The sequence below is a fragment of the Ailuropoda melanoleuca genome, chromosome 11 (genome assembly GCF_002007445.2).
Source record: "Ailuropoda melanoleuca isolate Jingjing chromosome 11, ASM200744v2, whole genome shotgun sequence".
In the NCBI taxonomy this organism is placed as follows: domain Eukaryota; kingdom Metazoa; phylum Chordata; class Mammalia; order Carnivora; family Ursidae; genus Ailuropoda; species Ailuropoda melanoleuca.
This window is the reverse complement of record NC_048228.1, coordinates 78,578,911-78,594,200: the sequence shown is the minus strand read 5'-3', so window position 1 is coordinate 78,594,200 and position 15,290 is coordinate 78,578,911. Positions and strand designations below refer to the sequence as shown.

Below are 15,290 nucleotides of genomic sequence, written 5' to 3'. Positions count from 1 at the left end.
CAACAACAAAAAAGAATGAAGCAAATTTCTTTGTAATGATCTGGGGAAATATCCAAGATAGACTGAGGTGAAATCAAGTTTCAGAAGAGTCAGGGCAAACCTACTTCCCAGCTAGTATCTTCAGAGATCTGTATGCCTGAGCTAAGGGGAGGTAGGTAAAGGAAGAGGAGTCAGTCACAGGCCATCTAAGCTGGAGAGCCTAACTCTTCCAGAAGGTACGAAATACCAAATGCAAACTCTGACTACTTCACAGTTGTGTCTGAGCCCAATTTAAAAAAAAAAATGATTAGCCTTCCTGTCAAAGAACTTACTGTACATATCCAATACAGAAGACCCTGAAAATAAATATATCCCACTCTTACAGGCAGATAAAATTCACCCTTGAAAGCCTGTTTCTCACCTGTCTTTCCAAATCCATAAGCGAATCTCCATTTACAAATACTGGTCCTTCCTTCCTATCTGTGCCTCCCCAGGCCAATAAAACATCAGCTGAAATTAAAAGATATTATGAGATTTTTTAAAATGAAATTCAAATACTAAAATGCCTAATACCCACCCAGTTCTGCAGCCTCTGAACACAGAAATGCTAACTAACGAATCGCCTTTATAAAGGGAGACTTGTTTCTATCACCCATAAAAATTGCAAAACACAGCTATTTTTAAGTCTTTTTTAAAAAATCCATTTGATTAATAAAACTAGATTCCACCAATACTGCCATCACCCTCCACCTCCAAAAAGTCCACAGCTTCTTGAGGGCAGCAACCTAACTTAGTCATCATTCTGTCTCCAAACACCTCCTTCGCTGCTTAAGCCACAGCAATGAATAAATATTTGCTGAATCTCTGACGTTTATTTTCTCTGTTACCTATATATGCCAGAAGCATGTAAATCAACTAGAATTTTTTTTTTTTTAAGATTTTACTTGTTTGTCAGAGAGAGAAGAGAGCGAGCACAAGCCAGGGAAGAGGCAGGCAGAGGGCGAAGCAGGCTCCCCACTGAGCAAGGAGCCGGATGTGGGACTTGATTCTAGACCTGAGCTGAAGGCCCATGCCTAAATGACTGAGCTACCCAGGCATCCCAAATCAACTAGAATTTTAAAAGATATGCCAGTATTAATCAGCCTCCAGTAAAATGAGAAAATGTATTTATATATTGGACAGTCTTCAATAGTGCTATGCTTCTGTGGAACTTTCTTCACATAAACTTGAACTATTTTAAGTACTATGCAGTTTTCAGTTAGTAGTTTCCACTTTAAAATTACTTGGGTTTTTGTTTTTTTGTTTTTTTTTTTTTTAAACAGAACGGAAACAGTTCTTTTTTGGCGAGGACCTCAGAACAAGCATCAAGCATGCCAGCAGCTAAGGACTAGAGCAAAAAACTTAACCAATCCCACCTCACATTTAAATCTCACATGTCCAGAGACATTAAGAAGCTGCTCTATCATGGGCAGACAGAACTGGGTTACTAAATCAGAATTCTGGTATATCAGAATTTATTTGGGGAGTTTTACAAATACCTAGAATTTATTTCAGGGTACAGCAGGGTATTTAACAAATACCTGAGAGTATTAAAACAATGGCTTTGATGTCCTTGTTTCAGAGTTGTTGTTCACCTCCTCAGTGTCCGTAATACGAGAACAATGCTAAAGAACACCAAAGTCATGAACTTGACAACCAGCTTTATTGCAATTGGTCATAAAATGCCTAAGTCACGAAATATAAACAATACACTGAAAAAATTCAAAATCCAAAATAATCCAGGGGAGGAAGGAATTAAATATGGGCACAGATAAAACAGATAAAATAAGCCATTCGTTGGTAATTACTGAAGTTGGCTGACAGCTACTAGAGAGTTCCTATACAATTCTTTTCCATATTTTGAAATTTTTGATAATAAGCATTTAATTTATATATCAGTATTTTCCTATTACAATTAATATTTGCAACAGCAATCTGACTGTGGGCATAAATTAACCAACACTTTATAGGTTGCTTTTTATGCCGCATAGAGGATAAAATTATCAGTGCACACATCTAAAGCTCTCAAACCATCCTCTCCTAAACAACACCTATCGTAGAAAAGAAGTCAAAGGATACACTCTGAATGTTGGAAGGGCAAATGCAATTCCCCATATCCCTCAGATCCAGGTCATTTCCTCCCTCCACTCCAACTAGCAGACCTTTCCTGGTGGAGTTCAGCTGTGATAAGCAGTTGAGTCATCCCGTTTCTATATGCTGACGGAACTTTCCAGGGCTGTTAACCAGTTTATTATCTGCTGTTAGAACCTTACACCCTTATGCTGGGTGGGTTTAATTTACCTTATTTCACATTCAGGAAGCCAAATTTAATTGCCTACTTATAACTTTGGAAAAGGTGAAAAAGTAGATATTGTAGTTTCTCTACCCTATTTTCTAGAATTCTGCCATTGAATTACATGCTTACATAAGGGATTGATTTCTTGGGAAATAAACTTCTTAAAAGTGGTTCTTTTTTTTTTAAAGATTTTATTTATTTATTTGAGAGAGAGCATGAGTGGGGTAAGGGCAGAGGCAGAAGCAGACTCCCTGCTGAGCAGGGAGCCCTATGCAGGGCTCGATCCTGGGACTCTGGGATCATGACCTGAGCCAAAGGCAGATGCTTAATTGATTCAGCCACCCAGGCACCCCTTAAAAGTGGTTCTTCATGAGGTTAAACATTCTTAAGAGCAAATCATAAAACAGCAAAGGTACCAGTATTACATATTTTTATCAGATCACTTGGTATCAGTGGTATATCCAGAAGGATACAGAATAAAATGGAAAATGTCAACTTTCCCATTCCTTCCTCCCCAAGTCTCCACCCTTCCCCCAGGGGTACCACCCACCCCTGATAGTTTGGTGTGAATACTTGCAGGTCTTTTCCTACCTATGTACAGCCTTATAAATATGTATCTACATGTATCATTTTGGTGGATCTTACAGATCATGTCATACATATTCTGCAACTTGTCTTTTTGTAGCATACAAAACCTTCAGACCGGGGCACCTGGGTGGCTCAGTCGGTTAAGCATCTGCCTTTGGCTCAGGTTATGATCCCAGCATCCTGGGATCGAGCCCCCATGGGGTTCCCAGATGAGCGGACAGTCTGCTTCTCCCTCTGCCCCTTCCCCTCCCCATGCTCTCCCTCTCTTTCACGTAAATAAAATCTTAAAAAGAAAAAACCCTTCAGACCTTTCAATACATAAAGCTCTACTTCATTCTTTTTCATGGCTACATAATACTCCAAAAACATGAACACGCAATTTTAGCACTCTTTTTTTTTTTAATTTTTATTTATTTATTTTTATTGAACAGAGACAGAAACAGCCAGCGAGAGAGGGAACACAAGCAAGGGGAGTGGGAGAGGAAGAAGCAGGCTCATAGCAGAGGAGCCTGATGTGGGGCTCGATTCCTTAACGCCGGGATCACGCCCTGAGCCGAAGGCAGACGCTTAACCGCTGTGCCACCCAGGCACCCCTAGCACTCTTTTAGTAGAGGTTACTTAGGGACTTGCCAGTGTTTTTTTTAAGTAAACTCTACCTCCAACGGGGTGCTCAAACTCATGACCCCGAGATCAAGAGTTGCATACTCTACCAACTGAGCCAGCCAGGCACCCCATGGACTTCCCAACTTTTTTATTAATATAATACTGCAAAAACAATCTTTGTGCCCATATTTTTGTTTGTTAATTATCTATAGTGACTCTTTTGGGAACTATCTTTTCTCTTCGGCTTTACCTATTCCAAAAATTTTTTAGAGACTCTCTTGGCTATTTTAGCTCTTTTGTCTCTTAGAAACTTAAGAGATTTATCTACCTGAATACAAAAAAAATTAAATAGCTAGGCCTAAGGTCATTCAAAAAAAGCCTCTGCCAATTCTAATTCTATCAACAGCACACAGTACATACTATTAATTGTATAACATAGTAATTACATACAGTATTACTATCACTGATAGTACAATAATATATTACACTAAAAAATATCTGTGCCAGAATGTTGGGTCCCAGAAATATATCTGATTGTTTTTATTTCCTAATTCCAATACGGCTGCATATCTTTTCAAGTTTATTGGCATTTACATTTCTTCTTTTTCAAACTTTCATCTTACCAATTTTAGCAGCTCTTCATAGTTGCTTTTTATTATATTTATCACAGCTTATTATTTAGTATTAATCCATAGTTATAGTAAGATTAAGAACTTTTTATAGGTTATTTGCTTCCCTTCCTTCTAGGTGGTTTCAAAGCCAGATTCACAAGGGTCTATTTTTACATATTTTTCTATTTAAATATTTATCTATCTTAGACTATTAGCTAAAGAGTTAATAAAATTACAAACCATAAAAAAACAGATCTAGGGGCACCTGGGTGGCTCAGTCAGTTAAGCGTCTGCCTTCAGCTCAGTCATAATTCTGGAGTCCTGGGATCGAGCCCTCCATCAGGCTCCCTCCTCAGCAGGGAGTCTGCTTCTCCCTCTCCCCGTGCCTCTCCTCGCTGCTCGTGCTCTCTCTTTCTCACTTGCTCTCTCTCTCAAACAGATCTAAAATCCTAAGACAGTTATTGAAAATAACATCCAATGACAATATGAAATAATATTTGGAAAGTATTTTAGTTTTTTTTAATGTTTTAACTAACACACTGATTTCTTCCAGGGACATGCTGACAGAACTGAAGGGCAATAATAAACCTTAGATTTTCTTTTGATAATTTTACTTAAGCTCTTTCATTTTGGAGCTATTTTTTGTTGCTATAGAGGTTAAGGACTCACATGAAGGAAAAAAATGTCTTCCAAGTCATTAAAGATTTAGGGAGGAAAGCATTTCTATGTTAGTATGTGTATGTGAGTTTTCATTTTGGTTCCGCTCACAGAAGAAAATATTTGGTTTAGTTAGATCCTTTCAAGAAACTATTATATTCTAAATTCCTTTAAAAGAGGTAATTTTACAAATACCTAGGAGTAACAAAAATTTCCAAAACGTAATAAAATGTTAACATAGGTTTCAAGGTTATAGAAGTCATTTTCAAATGAGTTAGCAATTTTTATAACACACTGAAAAACAGTAAATATTTCAAAAGTGCTTTTAACACAAAATGGATGGGAGACTCAGTCATGAATTTTTAAAGGAAATAATCTAGTCACATGCTGAATTAACCCACAATAGTTCTCACATTAAGTTGGAATGGAACTATAGTTACACGACCTTTACCTATAAATAGCCTTGAACTGTTTACTTCTTGCTTTACCAATGGATAGCAAATTTCCCAAGAATAGGTAAATGTGACAGAAACAGGACAAAATTTTTAAAAATACAACAGGACTGAGAAAGATGTGATCATGAAATCTGAATAAAAGACAAAACCCAGAAGATCATTAAAAATTAGGGGCTAGTAAGCAAAATGGTAGATAAATCTCTGAAGTTTCTAAGAGACAAAAGAGCTAAAATAGCCAAGAGAGTCTCTAAAAAATTTTCGGAATAGGTAAAGCCGAAGAGAAACGATAGTTCCCAAAAGAGTCACTATAGATAATTAACAAACAAAAAGTCACCCTGGGGCACCTGGCTGGCTCAGTCTGTAAAGCATGCAACTCCTGATCTTTAGTTCAAGTCCCAAACTAGGGGGTAGGGTTTACTTAAAAAAAAAAAAAAAAAGTGACCTTAACTAGTCATCAAATACATGCAAATTAATGTGAACTTTCACTTAAAAAACAAAACACAGAAAGTACAAGAGTACACTGAAAGTTCACTCATACACTGCTAGTCCTGCAGCTCACTGCTACAACACTTCTGAAAAGCAATTTGACAATATGTATTAAGAACTATAGGGGTGCCGGGCTGGCTCAGTCTCAGAACATGCAACTCTTGAACTCTAGATCTAGAGGCTGTGAGTTTGGGCCCCACACTGGGTGTAGGGTTACTAAAAAATAAATAAACCTAAAACAAAACAGAACAAAACAAAAAAAGGACTACAAAAACATTCCTATCAATGGCGTGTGTTATTTGTGGTTTATTTTTAAATACTCCAACAGAGGGGGGAAAGCAGAAGGATGGAAAGGAATAAATCTTCCACATAGAATTCAAAATAATTTAAGTAGACTTAACCCCTCTAAGAGGTAAAGCTTAACTCTCCTCTGACCTTGAATGTGGACTAGACTTAGTGACTTACTTCTAAATGGCAGAATACAGAAAAAGAAGGTGACTTTATAGTGGAGAAACCTAGCAAATACTACCTTGACCAAAAGATCAAAGTATACATCATTAGCGATAAATCACGTTGGGGATACCTGGGTGGCTCAGTTGGTTAAGCATCTGCCTTTGGCTCAGGTCATGATCCCAGGGTCCTGGGATCAAGACCTGCATCGGGCTCCTTGCTCAGCAGGGAGCCTGCTTCTCCCTCTGCCTGCTGCTCCCCCCTGCTTGTGCTCTCTCTCTCCCTCTGACGAATAAATAAATCACGCTGCTATCATGTACCCTTTAATAAGATGTGATAAGAAAGGCAGTTCACCTGTGCGGTATTCTTCCCCCAAAACATCACACTAAGTCTAATCATGAGAAAAATCATCAAACCCAAATTGAGAGGAATTCTACAAAATACCTAACCAATACTCATCAAAACTGTCAAGGACATCAAAAAACAAGGAAAGCACACAAAACTATCACAGACCACAAAAGACAAAGCAGACTAACACTACTTCCAGGTGATCCTAGGAGAGCCCTTGCAAATGATAAAAAGAAATAGATTATTACTGACATTCTATTTACCTTAAATTAGCAATACTGGGCAATGTACTATTAATTCCACAATTATCCATTGCTCTCCAGAAACTTTTTGGGGTGCCCTCCCTGTAATTCTACCAAGAGGCTAATAAATTAATTTTTACTTAGGTATAATACTACGTATTAGGCATTTCTGACCTTCCAAGCAAGCATTCAACCCCTTTCCATTTTATAACTTGAAGTCTCTGGCCTCTGCCGCCCCTGCTCCATTGCAGTCCCAACATAAACTGAATGCATGACTTGGAAAGATCTTTTCCTTTCCTTTTTTAAATAAATCCTCCTGGTACCTACATCAAAACATAACAAAATGGAAACTTATCCCCTATACATCTCATATTCATTCCTTAAAAAATGGCAGGGGGAGGAAGGGGGCGGGCACCTGGCTGGCTCAGTCAGTACAGCATATGACTCCTAATCTTGGGGTCATGAGTTCAAGCCCCACACTAGGTGTGGGGGGACAGAGAGGAGGAGGAGAAGAGCAAAAGGGGTAAGGGGAGGGGGAGCGAGATGGGGAAAAGAAAAGAGAGAAAAAAAAGAAAAGAGAAGCAAAGCAACCAGGTCTAAGAACTCAGAATTACTGCAACTTGATTTTTCCTTTATTTTTCTCAAGCCTGCATTATAAAAATATGTACCCTTATTTAACCTCCCTACTTTGTTGCCAATCTCTAGTTTTCTCTCTTCTTCAATAAAGGTTAGTTCCCTGCCCTGCTTCCAAGAGCAATATTACTAAAAATTCATTTCCCTCATAAGAAATGAGTCAGAAATCCAGTATGCTCAACGTGAAATTCTTGTGGTTAAGGGGGGAAAAGTACATAGAATTACTACATGCCCAGAATTTAAACACAGGGAGGAATTATGCTACAATAAAACGATTGTACTGGTCCTGTTTAGGTGATCAGATGACGTTTTCTCTTCTCGTTTTTTAAGTTTCTATACTTCAGTTTACTGCTTGAATCAATTATGTATTTACATAAGGGTATGTAAATTTTTATATATAGGTAAACATGCATCCATACATTAAACAAATGATTCTACCCAAAATAATAAAGACTGATGCCAAAACTCCCACACATTAATAACTTAAGTATAAATTTTTATCTATAGAGAGATGTTTGCAAATGATCTAAAACCTTAAGAATTTATTATTTAAAAATAATTATATAATTGGTTGCCTCTGGAAAGGGGGCGTAAGTGGCTTGGGGGCAGAAGTAGTAAGGACATTTCACTGTATACCATTTTGTGGCTTCTGAACTATTCAAAAAATATTAACTTTTTAAAAGAATACCATACAGTAAGCTTGTTGTTCTTCCCCCTACCAGAACCACAGCTCTAGGAACAAATTAACTGCATCTAAATTTTCCCTTGGACTGGATATGCTAAATTTTTTTTTTTTTAAGATTTTTTAATTTATTTATTCGACAGAGATAGAGACAGCCAGCGAGAGAGGGAACATAAGCATGGGGAGTGGGAGAGGAAGAAGCAGGCTCATAGCGGAGGAGCCTGATGTTCGATCCCATAATGCCAGGATCACGCCCTGAGCCGAAGGCAGACGCTTAACTGCTGTGCCACCCAGGTACCCCTGGATATGCTAAATTTTCTCAACCCTCTATCTGACCCTTTGTCATCACTAAATTTGTTGGCTAGAGTTAATATATGATAAAGGGGTGGGACACCCGGGTGGCTCAGTTGGTTAAGCATCTGACTCTTGATTTTGGCTCCGGTCATGATCTCAGGGTTGTAAGATCAAGCCCCATGTTGGGTTCCATGCTGGGTAAGAAGACTGCTTAAGATTCTCTCTCTCCTCTGCCCCTTCCCCACCTCCCTCTCTTTTNCCCCCCCCCCCCCTTTTTTAAAAAAAAAAAAAAAAAAAAAGTAAATGTATTTTCAAAATGAACCAAATCCCACCATCAACAAGAAATGATTAAGTATATAATGGAGCACAAAATGGGTACCTCTAAAATCAGCCTCTGCCCTAAATCTGGGGTAATCATTCTTTGCAAACTCAGTTTGGAAAAGTTTACCTTGCCCTGAAGAGGACCTTTATCATGATGAGTAATGTACAGCCTTGCTGCATTACTATCTTGTACACCTGAAACTAACCTAATGCTGTATATTTACTATACTGGAATTAAAATTAAAAACTTAAAAAAAAAAAAAACTTTACCATTCCTTTCTCCTACTCACTCTGTGGTGGAAGCTTTAACAAGAAAATCAAAATCCTGAAACTGTAAATACCACAAACTACTAATGTTGATACGATGTTTTGTCAAATTGAGTTTAAAATAAAGGCAAATGGGAATTCACTTTTTTTAAATTCATTTTTAAAATACACATTAAAAAAAGAACAAAAGGAAAAAGACAAGGACTAGACTAGTTTTGCTACTGGTGTTTTCTCAAGGCACATCCAGAATCAAAGACATCTGGATGCACACCATAGCTGGGATGGTAAGAAGAAAAAAAGAAGGCAGAGGAAGCAGAAGAACAAGAGGTAATACTATGACATAGGAAATAAGAAATTCTTTCAGGGCACCTGGGTGGCTCAGTCGTTAAGCGTCTGCCTTCGGCTCAGGGAATAATCCCGGCGTTATGGGATGGAGCCCCGCATCACGCTCCTCCATTGGGAGCCTGCTTCTTCCTCTCCTACTCCCCCTGCTTGTGTTCCCTCTCTCTCTGGCTGTCTCTCTCTCTCTGTCAAATAAATACATAAAATCTTAAAAAAAAAGAAAGAAAAAAGAATTTCTTTCTTATAGAATTTTTCTAAACATACTAACCACAAAATATATTTATTTATACATCAAAGTCTGAATTACAAATGATAGGATCAATATTTTAAAAATGGTCCCAGGAAAACCTCCTAGCAATTAAGAAGGAAAAAAACCCAGCAGTAATTCTAGAAGACAATTTAGTTGACTATTTGACCATTGTGGAAGAACTACCACATACAATGGAAAATACCAACAAATTTACAACATAATACTGTGTGGATTAAAAAAAAAAAAAAGAAAATCCAAATAAAATAAAAAGAGCAAAATCGGGGGAAAAAAACACATTTGACTAATATGGCTGGCAAAGGTATCTTAATAACAAAGAGCATTGGCAAACAGAATCTTAAATAAGCTATAGACTGCATTTGAGATTACAAACTGTAATAACTTTTATGGCAATATGAATCCAAAAGTTAAAAAAAATGTTCATGCCCTCCGAATTAATTCTGCTTCTATTAAAAAAAAAAATCTAAACTACAGAGATTTATGTACAAATATGGTTCTCATAATTTTACAAGAGTGAAAAATTGGAACATACTAAATGGGTAAAAGGGAATGTTTAAATTATGATACATACTGTGTAGTATTATGCAGCCAAATGTTTCATTTTCTTTCATAATGACATGGGCAAATGATCACAACACAATATTAAAGTATATCAAATAGGATATAAAAATAAGCATAGCACATGCACATGGTTAAAAAGCAAAGAAAACACATGCTCAAAAGAGTTGAAAGAATGCATACCAAAAGTTCAACACTGGGTGTCTCTGGGTGATAGGATTTTACTTTCTGCTTTATAAATTTTAAGTATCATATGATGATCATACATTAACTCTTACAATAAGGAAAAAAAACTTTGGATGCAGCAGCTAAATCCAGGAAAACTAACTCACATTTATCAGTAAATAAATGGCAAAAAGTAAATAAAGATATGGCAGGGATATGGTGAAGAGATTCAGGAGACATCAATCAAATGCGATGTACAGACCTTGTTTGAATCCTGAGTTAAATAAACATTGTAAAAGAACATTTATGCAAGAACCAGAAACTCTGAACACTAACTGGATTAAGCAACATTTAGGAATTACTAATTTTTTTTTAGCATAACTACAATGCCAATTATCATATCTAAACAGAGTCCTTATCTCTGAGAGATAAAACTAGGTGTTTTCAATTAGAGAGAATGACTGGGATCTAGCTGAAAATAATTCTGCAAAGGGAGAAGTATAGACAAAATAAAACAGCCGTGAGTTAAATAATTGTTGAAGCCAATTGATGAGTACACAAGGACTCATTATACTATTTTATCTTTAACACCAAAAATTTCAAACATATGTAAGGTCTCTTTAAACTAGTTTTACAGGGTACCTGGGTGCCTCAGAATGTTAAGCATCTGCCTTCAGCTTGGGTCATGATCCCAGGTCGTGGGATTGAGTCCCACATTGGGCTCCCTGCTCAGCGGGGAATCTGCTTCTCCCTCTATTCCCCTCAACCCAGTTCATGCTCACACGCTCTCTCGATCTCAAAAACAGATGGATAAAATCTTTAAAATATATATAAATACAGTTATATAGAAAAACAGAACACTCTTCTGCCTCCCCCCAGCAAACACAGGGGTCTCTTCTTGAGAAAGCATGGGTTAACCAAGGCTGATACAAGGTCAAAGGATGAAAATTATCTTCTGTGATTTTAAGAAAGTGATATATGATGAAATCGTCTTTTCAAATAGCCAACCAAATCTTTACAGTGATCAAGAATGGTATCAAGGGGCGCCTGGGTGGCACAGCGGTTAAGCGTCTGCCTTCGGCTCAGGGCATGATCCCGGCGTTATGGTTTCGAGCCCCACATCAGGCTCCTGTGCTATGAGCCTGCTTCTTCCTCTCCCACTCCCCCTGCTTGTGTTCCCTCTCTCGCTGGCTGTCTCTATCTCTGTCAAATAAATAAATAAAATCTTAAAAAAAAAATGGTATCAAAATTCTTTCCATTAAAAAAAGGAAAAACCCACAGCAAGAACAAATGGCAAAGTAACAATTTAGAATGCATACAATTTTTTTTTATGATAGAAAATAGAGATGATGGGTAACTCAGAATAACTATTCCATGCATTTTTTTCTAAAAAAGCATCAATTCTACTGATGAAAGCTCCAAAGTTATACAACGAAGAAAGTGAAATATGCCAGAAACTGCTAGAACTGCCTCCAGGGCATTCAGGGAGCCTACACCTAAGTTTGCTTTCCACTCTATTTTTAACCTTATTCCCAATTATATCACAGAGGTAACTGCTTACCTCTAAAAATAATTTTCTTCTAGAAACAGCTTTCTGACCCAAGTTTTTATGTAAAAGTTTTTATCAGTAGTAAATTAGACAACTGACCAAACGAAAGAGTAGAGATATCCCAAAACTTTGGCTATCTTTCATATTAAACATGGAAAACAAACTATTGGTCTATCACTTTTAGTAATACTATCATTATGATGCTATAGACTAATATACAATTGAGTAGTTGGGATTACTTTCATTGGATGACCCAACATCTCAATGTATTAAGGTGTTCAAATTCACTCATATACAACACTTTTTTGCAACATATTCTTGCTCTATTATCAGAAATGGATCTCAATCAAACATAGCCATACCTATAATTTATATTTGACTGTAGCTTGGCTAACTACTTTCACATGCTAACAAAGTCCTTCTGACAGTCAAAGCAGGAGAATTATCCCTGTTTTTAAATGAGGAAAATAGGTTCAGAGAAGCTAGCAATTTTTTTTTAAAAGATTTTATTTATTTATTTGACAGAGACAACCAGCGAGAGAGGGAACACAAGCAGAGGGAGTAGGAGAGGAAGAAGCAGGCTCCAGCGGAGCAGGGAGCCCAATGTGGGGCTTGATCCCAGAACCCTGGGATCACACGCAAGCCGAAGGCAGACGCTTAGCGACTGAGCCACCCAGGCGCCCTGGAAACTAGCAATTTGACCATGGTCACACATCTAATTTGAGATAGACTCTGGACAGAAAGTCACAATGTAAATTCCTGACCAGGACTCATTCCACATCTGGATATGGATGTGATATGACCAAACCCGCTAGTGACATTTGTTTCACTCTTACAAAGATCACTTCAGAGCAGTACAGAAATTACATAACTATCAACTGACTTCCTATTACTTCTTACTAATGACATACTTTTAAACACATTTGCATCTCTGATGGGAAGTGAGCAAGGAAAGGATGCAGACACAAGTTCAAATTAGTCAATCGTTTGCTAAAAATTGTGCTAAAGCTATGCCTGGGAGAAGTTAAAGACGTTTTAAAAATTGAAATGTTGAAATAAACCCTATTATATACCCTAAATATCACAATTCTTTGTTCTTAGGAGTTAAGACTCCCTGAATTCTATCATGACAAGTTTTAAAACTCAAATTAATAGCCAAGCAATTATAGTTACAAATTCCTTATAATATGTCCTGTACTGATCCAATAGGGTGACCCTATAGTGTTCCACCTAGAATGAGCCATTTACAAGAGAAAATACAATTAAGAACCATCTCTGAAATTCTTACAAAATATTTTTACAGCATAACAAAAAGCTTTAAGACACTCTTTCAGAAAGAGCATACTATTCAAAAGGAAGAGACTAAAGCAGGCTAGAAAAGATAATAAAATGCTTATTTTCCACAGAGTGGAATGCTAATGTATACAAGAAACAAGGTGAGTGTAACCAACAGGCTTGTGCAAGATATCACTGTATAGATAAGATATACATTAGAGGATGACAAGTCTATGTTTACTCATAGTTCAACAAATCACAACTTGACAAGTGGTACTATTAAAACTTTGGGGATGCAGCAGTTCTCACCTACTCATTTAAAGAGAAAAGAACTGAGGCCCAGACAGCTTCAGCGACTTACCCAATGTCAAAGAGGCATGGGATTCAAACCCATGTCTTCTCTCACTTCTCCTTTCCTCAGAAGGTTGTATCTAACAAGTCTTCAGGGGACTAAGTAACTGGAAGAAGAGTTTAGAGGAGGATATAAAAGAAATAAAAGGCATCCCCTACCTCTAAGAGCCTGCAACCAAGTTAATTATTAATTATAATTAACTCATAGAATAATAATTACATACCAGTATATAATTAACAGCCAAAATAAATGTAACAGACAAATGACTTCTCAGGAGAAAGCTCAAAATCGAAGAAAAGAACTACTCTCCTCAACTAACCTTCTAAACCATTGCTTCTTAAAGCTTAACTCTTCAAGGTCTTCAAGAATTTCCTGAGCTCTTTAATTCCTCTGTATCTCTGCAGCACAGGACTGTTATAGGTCCACCCCCAGGGCTCTACCACTTTTTCTAGAAACTCAGTTAATGTGGCCCTATTTCCTCTGAGACACCACCTTCTCTTTCCTCAGTGACCTTTTTCTCCCTTACCTATTTGACTGTATTTCTAGGAATCACCTTAGGCTAAAACATCATAGGATAGCAGAAAGAATACATCTCAGATATATGATTCAAGTTATGGCACTACTGAGAAAAGGATAAATTAGCTTCTCTGTGACTTCAGTTTCACTACCTATAAAACAGGAGTGATAACTGAAACTATTCTTTTTAAAGGGTTGTTTCGAGGATCAAATGAGAATGTGTTAACAGTGCTTTATAAGCTATAAAATGCTCTGGGCCAATTCAACTCTAAGCCCTTAGATTTGCAATTTATCTTCAACTCTCAGCCCAAGATCTCTGTATACTGGTTTGGCATGTTTGTATTCTCCTGAGGCTCAGCTATCACTCTTCTGCATAAAAGAGAAAGAGCAGAAAGAAGTCTGTTCTGAATCTTGGTCCCTCACCTATGAATTTCCTGTCCTTTTCTGGCTGTTCCTTACTTTTGTACAATCCCAAAGATTCTCTCAAGGTCTGGGGTAAAATTTATCATGAATGGTCCCAAAAAGAAAACTTTTCAAATGAATCATCTTTGTTTATATTCAACATCATAACCAAAATTTTCATATTCTGAAAGTGTTTTCTAAAATTTCTACTCAAGAGTACGTATTAGTCAGATTCTGAATAGAAAAAAAAATTTTTTTTAAAGATTTTATTTTATTTATTTGACAGACAGAGACAGCCAGTGAGAAAGGGAACACAGGCAGGGGGAGTGAGAGAGGAGGGAGCAGGCTCCCAGCAGAAGAGCCTGACATGGGGGCTAGATCCCAGAACTCCGGGATCACACCCTGAGCCGAAGGCAGGCGCCTAACAACTGAGCCACCCAGGCGCCACCTGAATAGAAAATTTTTAAACTAAGGGAAAAAAGGCTGTTTTTCCTAAGTTAGAAACAAAAATTTAACAGAAGATGACATAAAAATTCCATACTATGTGATCCCGAATCAGAGTAGACAGAAGTTACTTAGTTAAGAAAGTAGTTTTCAATAGTTGTATTACAAAATATTAGTGTGTTCTGAAATTGTGAAGTATATCACAAGTAATGTTACAAGGTTGTGAATGATTTACATCATTCAAATAAATTAAAATGGATCAAGACTTTTTCTCTCATTCATCTGCTTGCCTATATGATTTCTTGAACAGAAAGGAGTTATGGTTTCTGCTCTCCCACCTCATGTAACTTCTCTCAGCCATGCTATGGCTAGATAATGTATCTGTACATAGATGCACATAAATGGCATTCATGATGACAGAAAAAATACTCAGAACCACTGTGATAAAGAAACCAATATTATCAAAAA

General features: G+C 37.2%; 1 protein-coding gene across 5 annotated transcripts in view; it reads right to left on the bottom strand.

The window, feature by feature from the left end:
* Positions 1 to 15,290, bottom strand: part of SMIM14 (small integral membrane protein 14) — a 70,050-nt gene that overhangs the window by 47,523 nt on the left and 7,237 nt on the right. For 2 of the 5 annotated variants that reach the window (XM_019805885.2, XM_034671931.1), the window contains one exon: positions 401 to 489. The exons of 2 other annotated variants lie outside the window; for them this stretch is intronic. In XM_019805885.2, the coding sequence (XP_019661444.1) occupies positions 401 to 418 (18 nt within the window). In that variant the 5' untranslated portion in view covers positions 419 to 489. Of the gene's footprint in view, positions 1 to 400; positions 490 to 9,320; positions 9,355 to 15,290 lie in introns of those variants that run through there. One more of the 5 variants, XM_034671930.1, reaches the window with a different exon arrangement.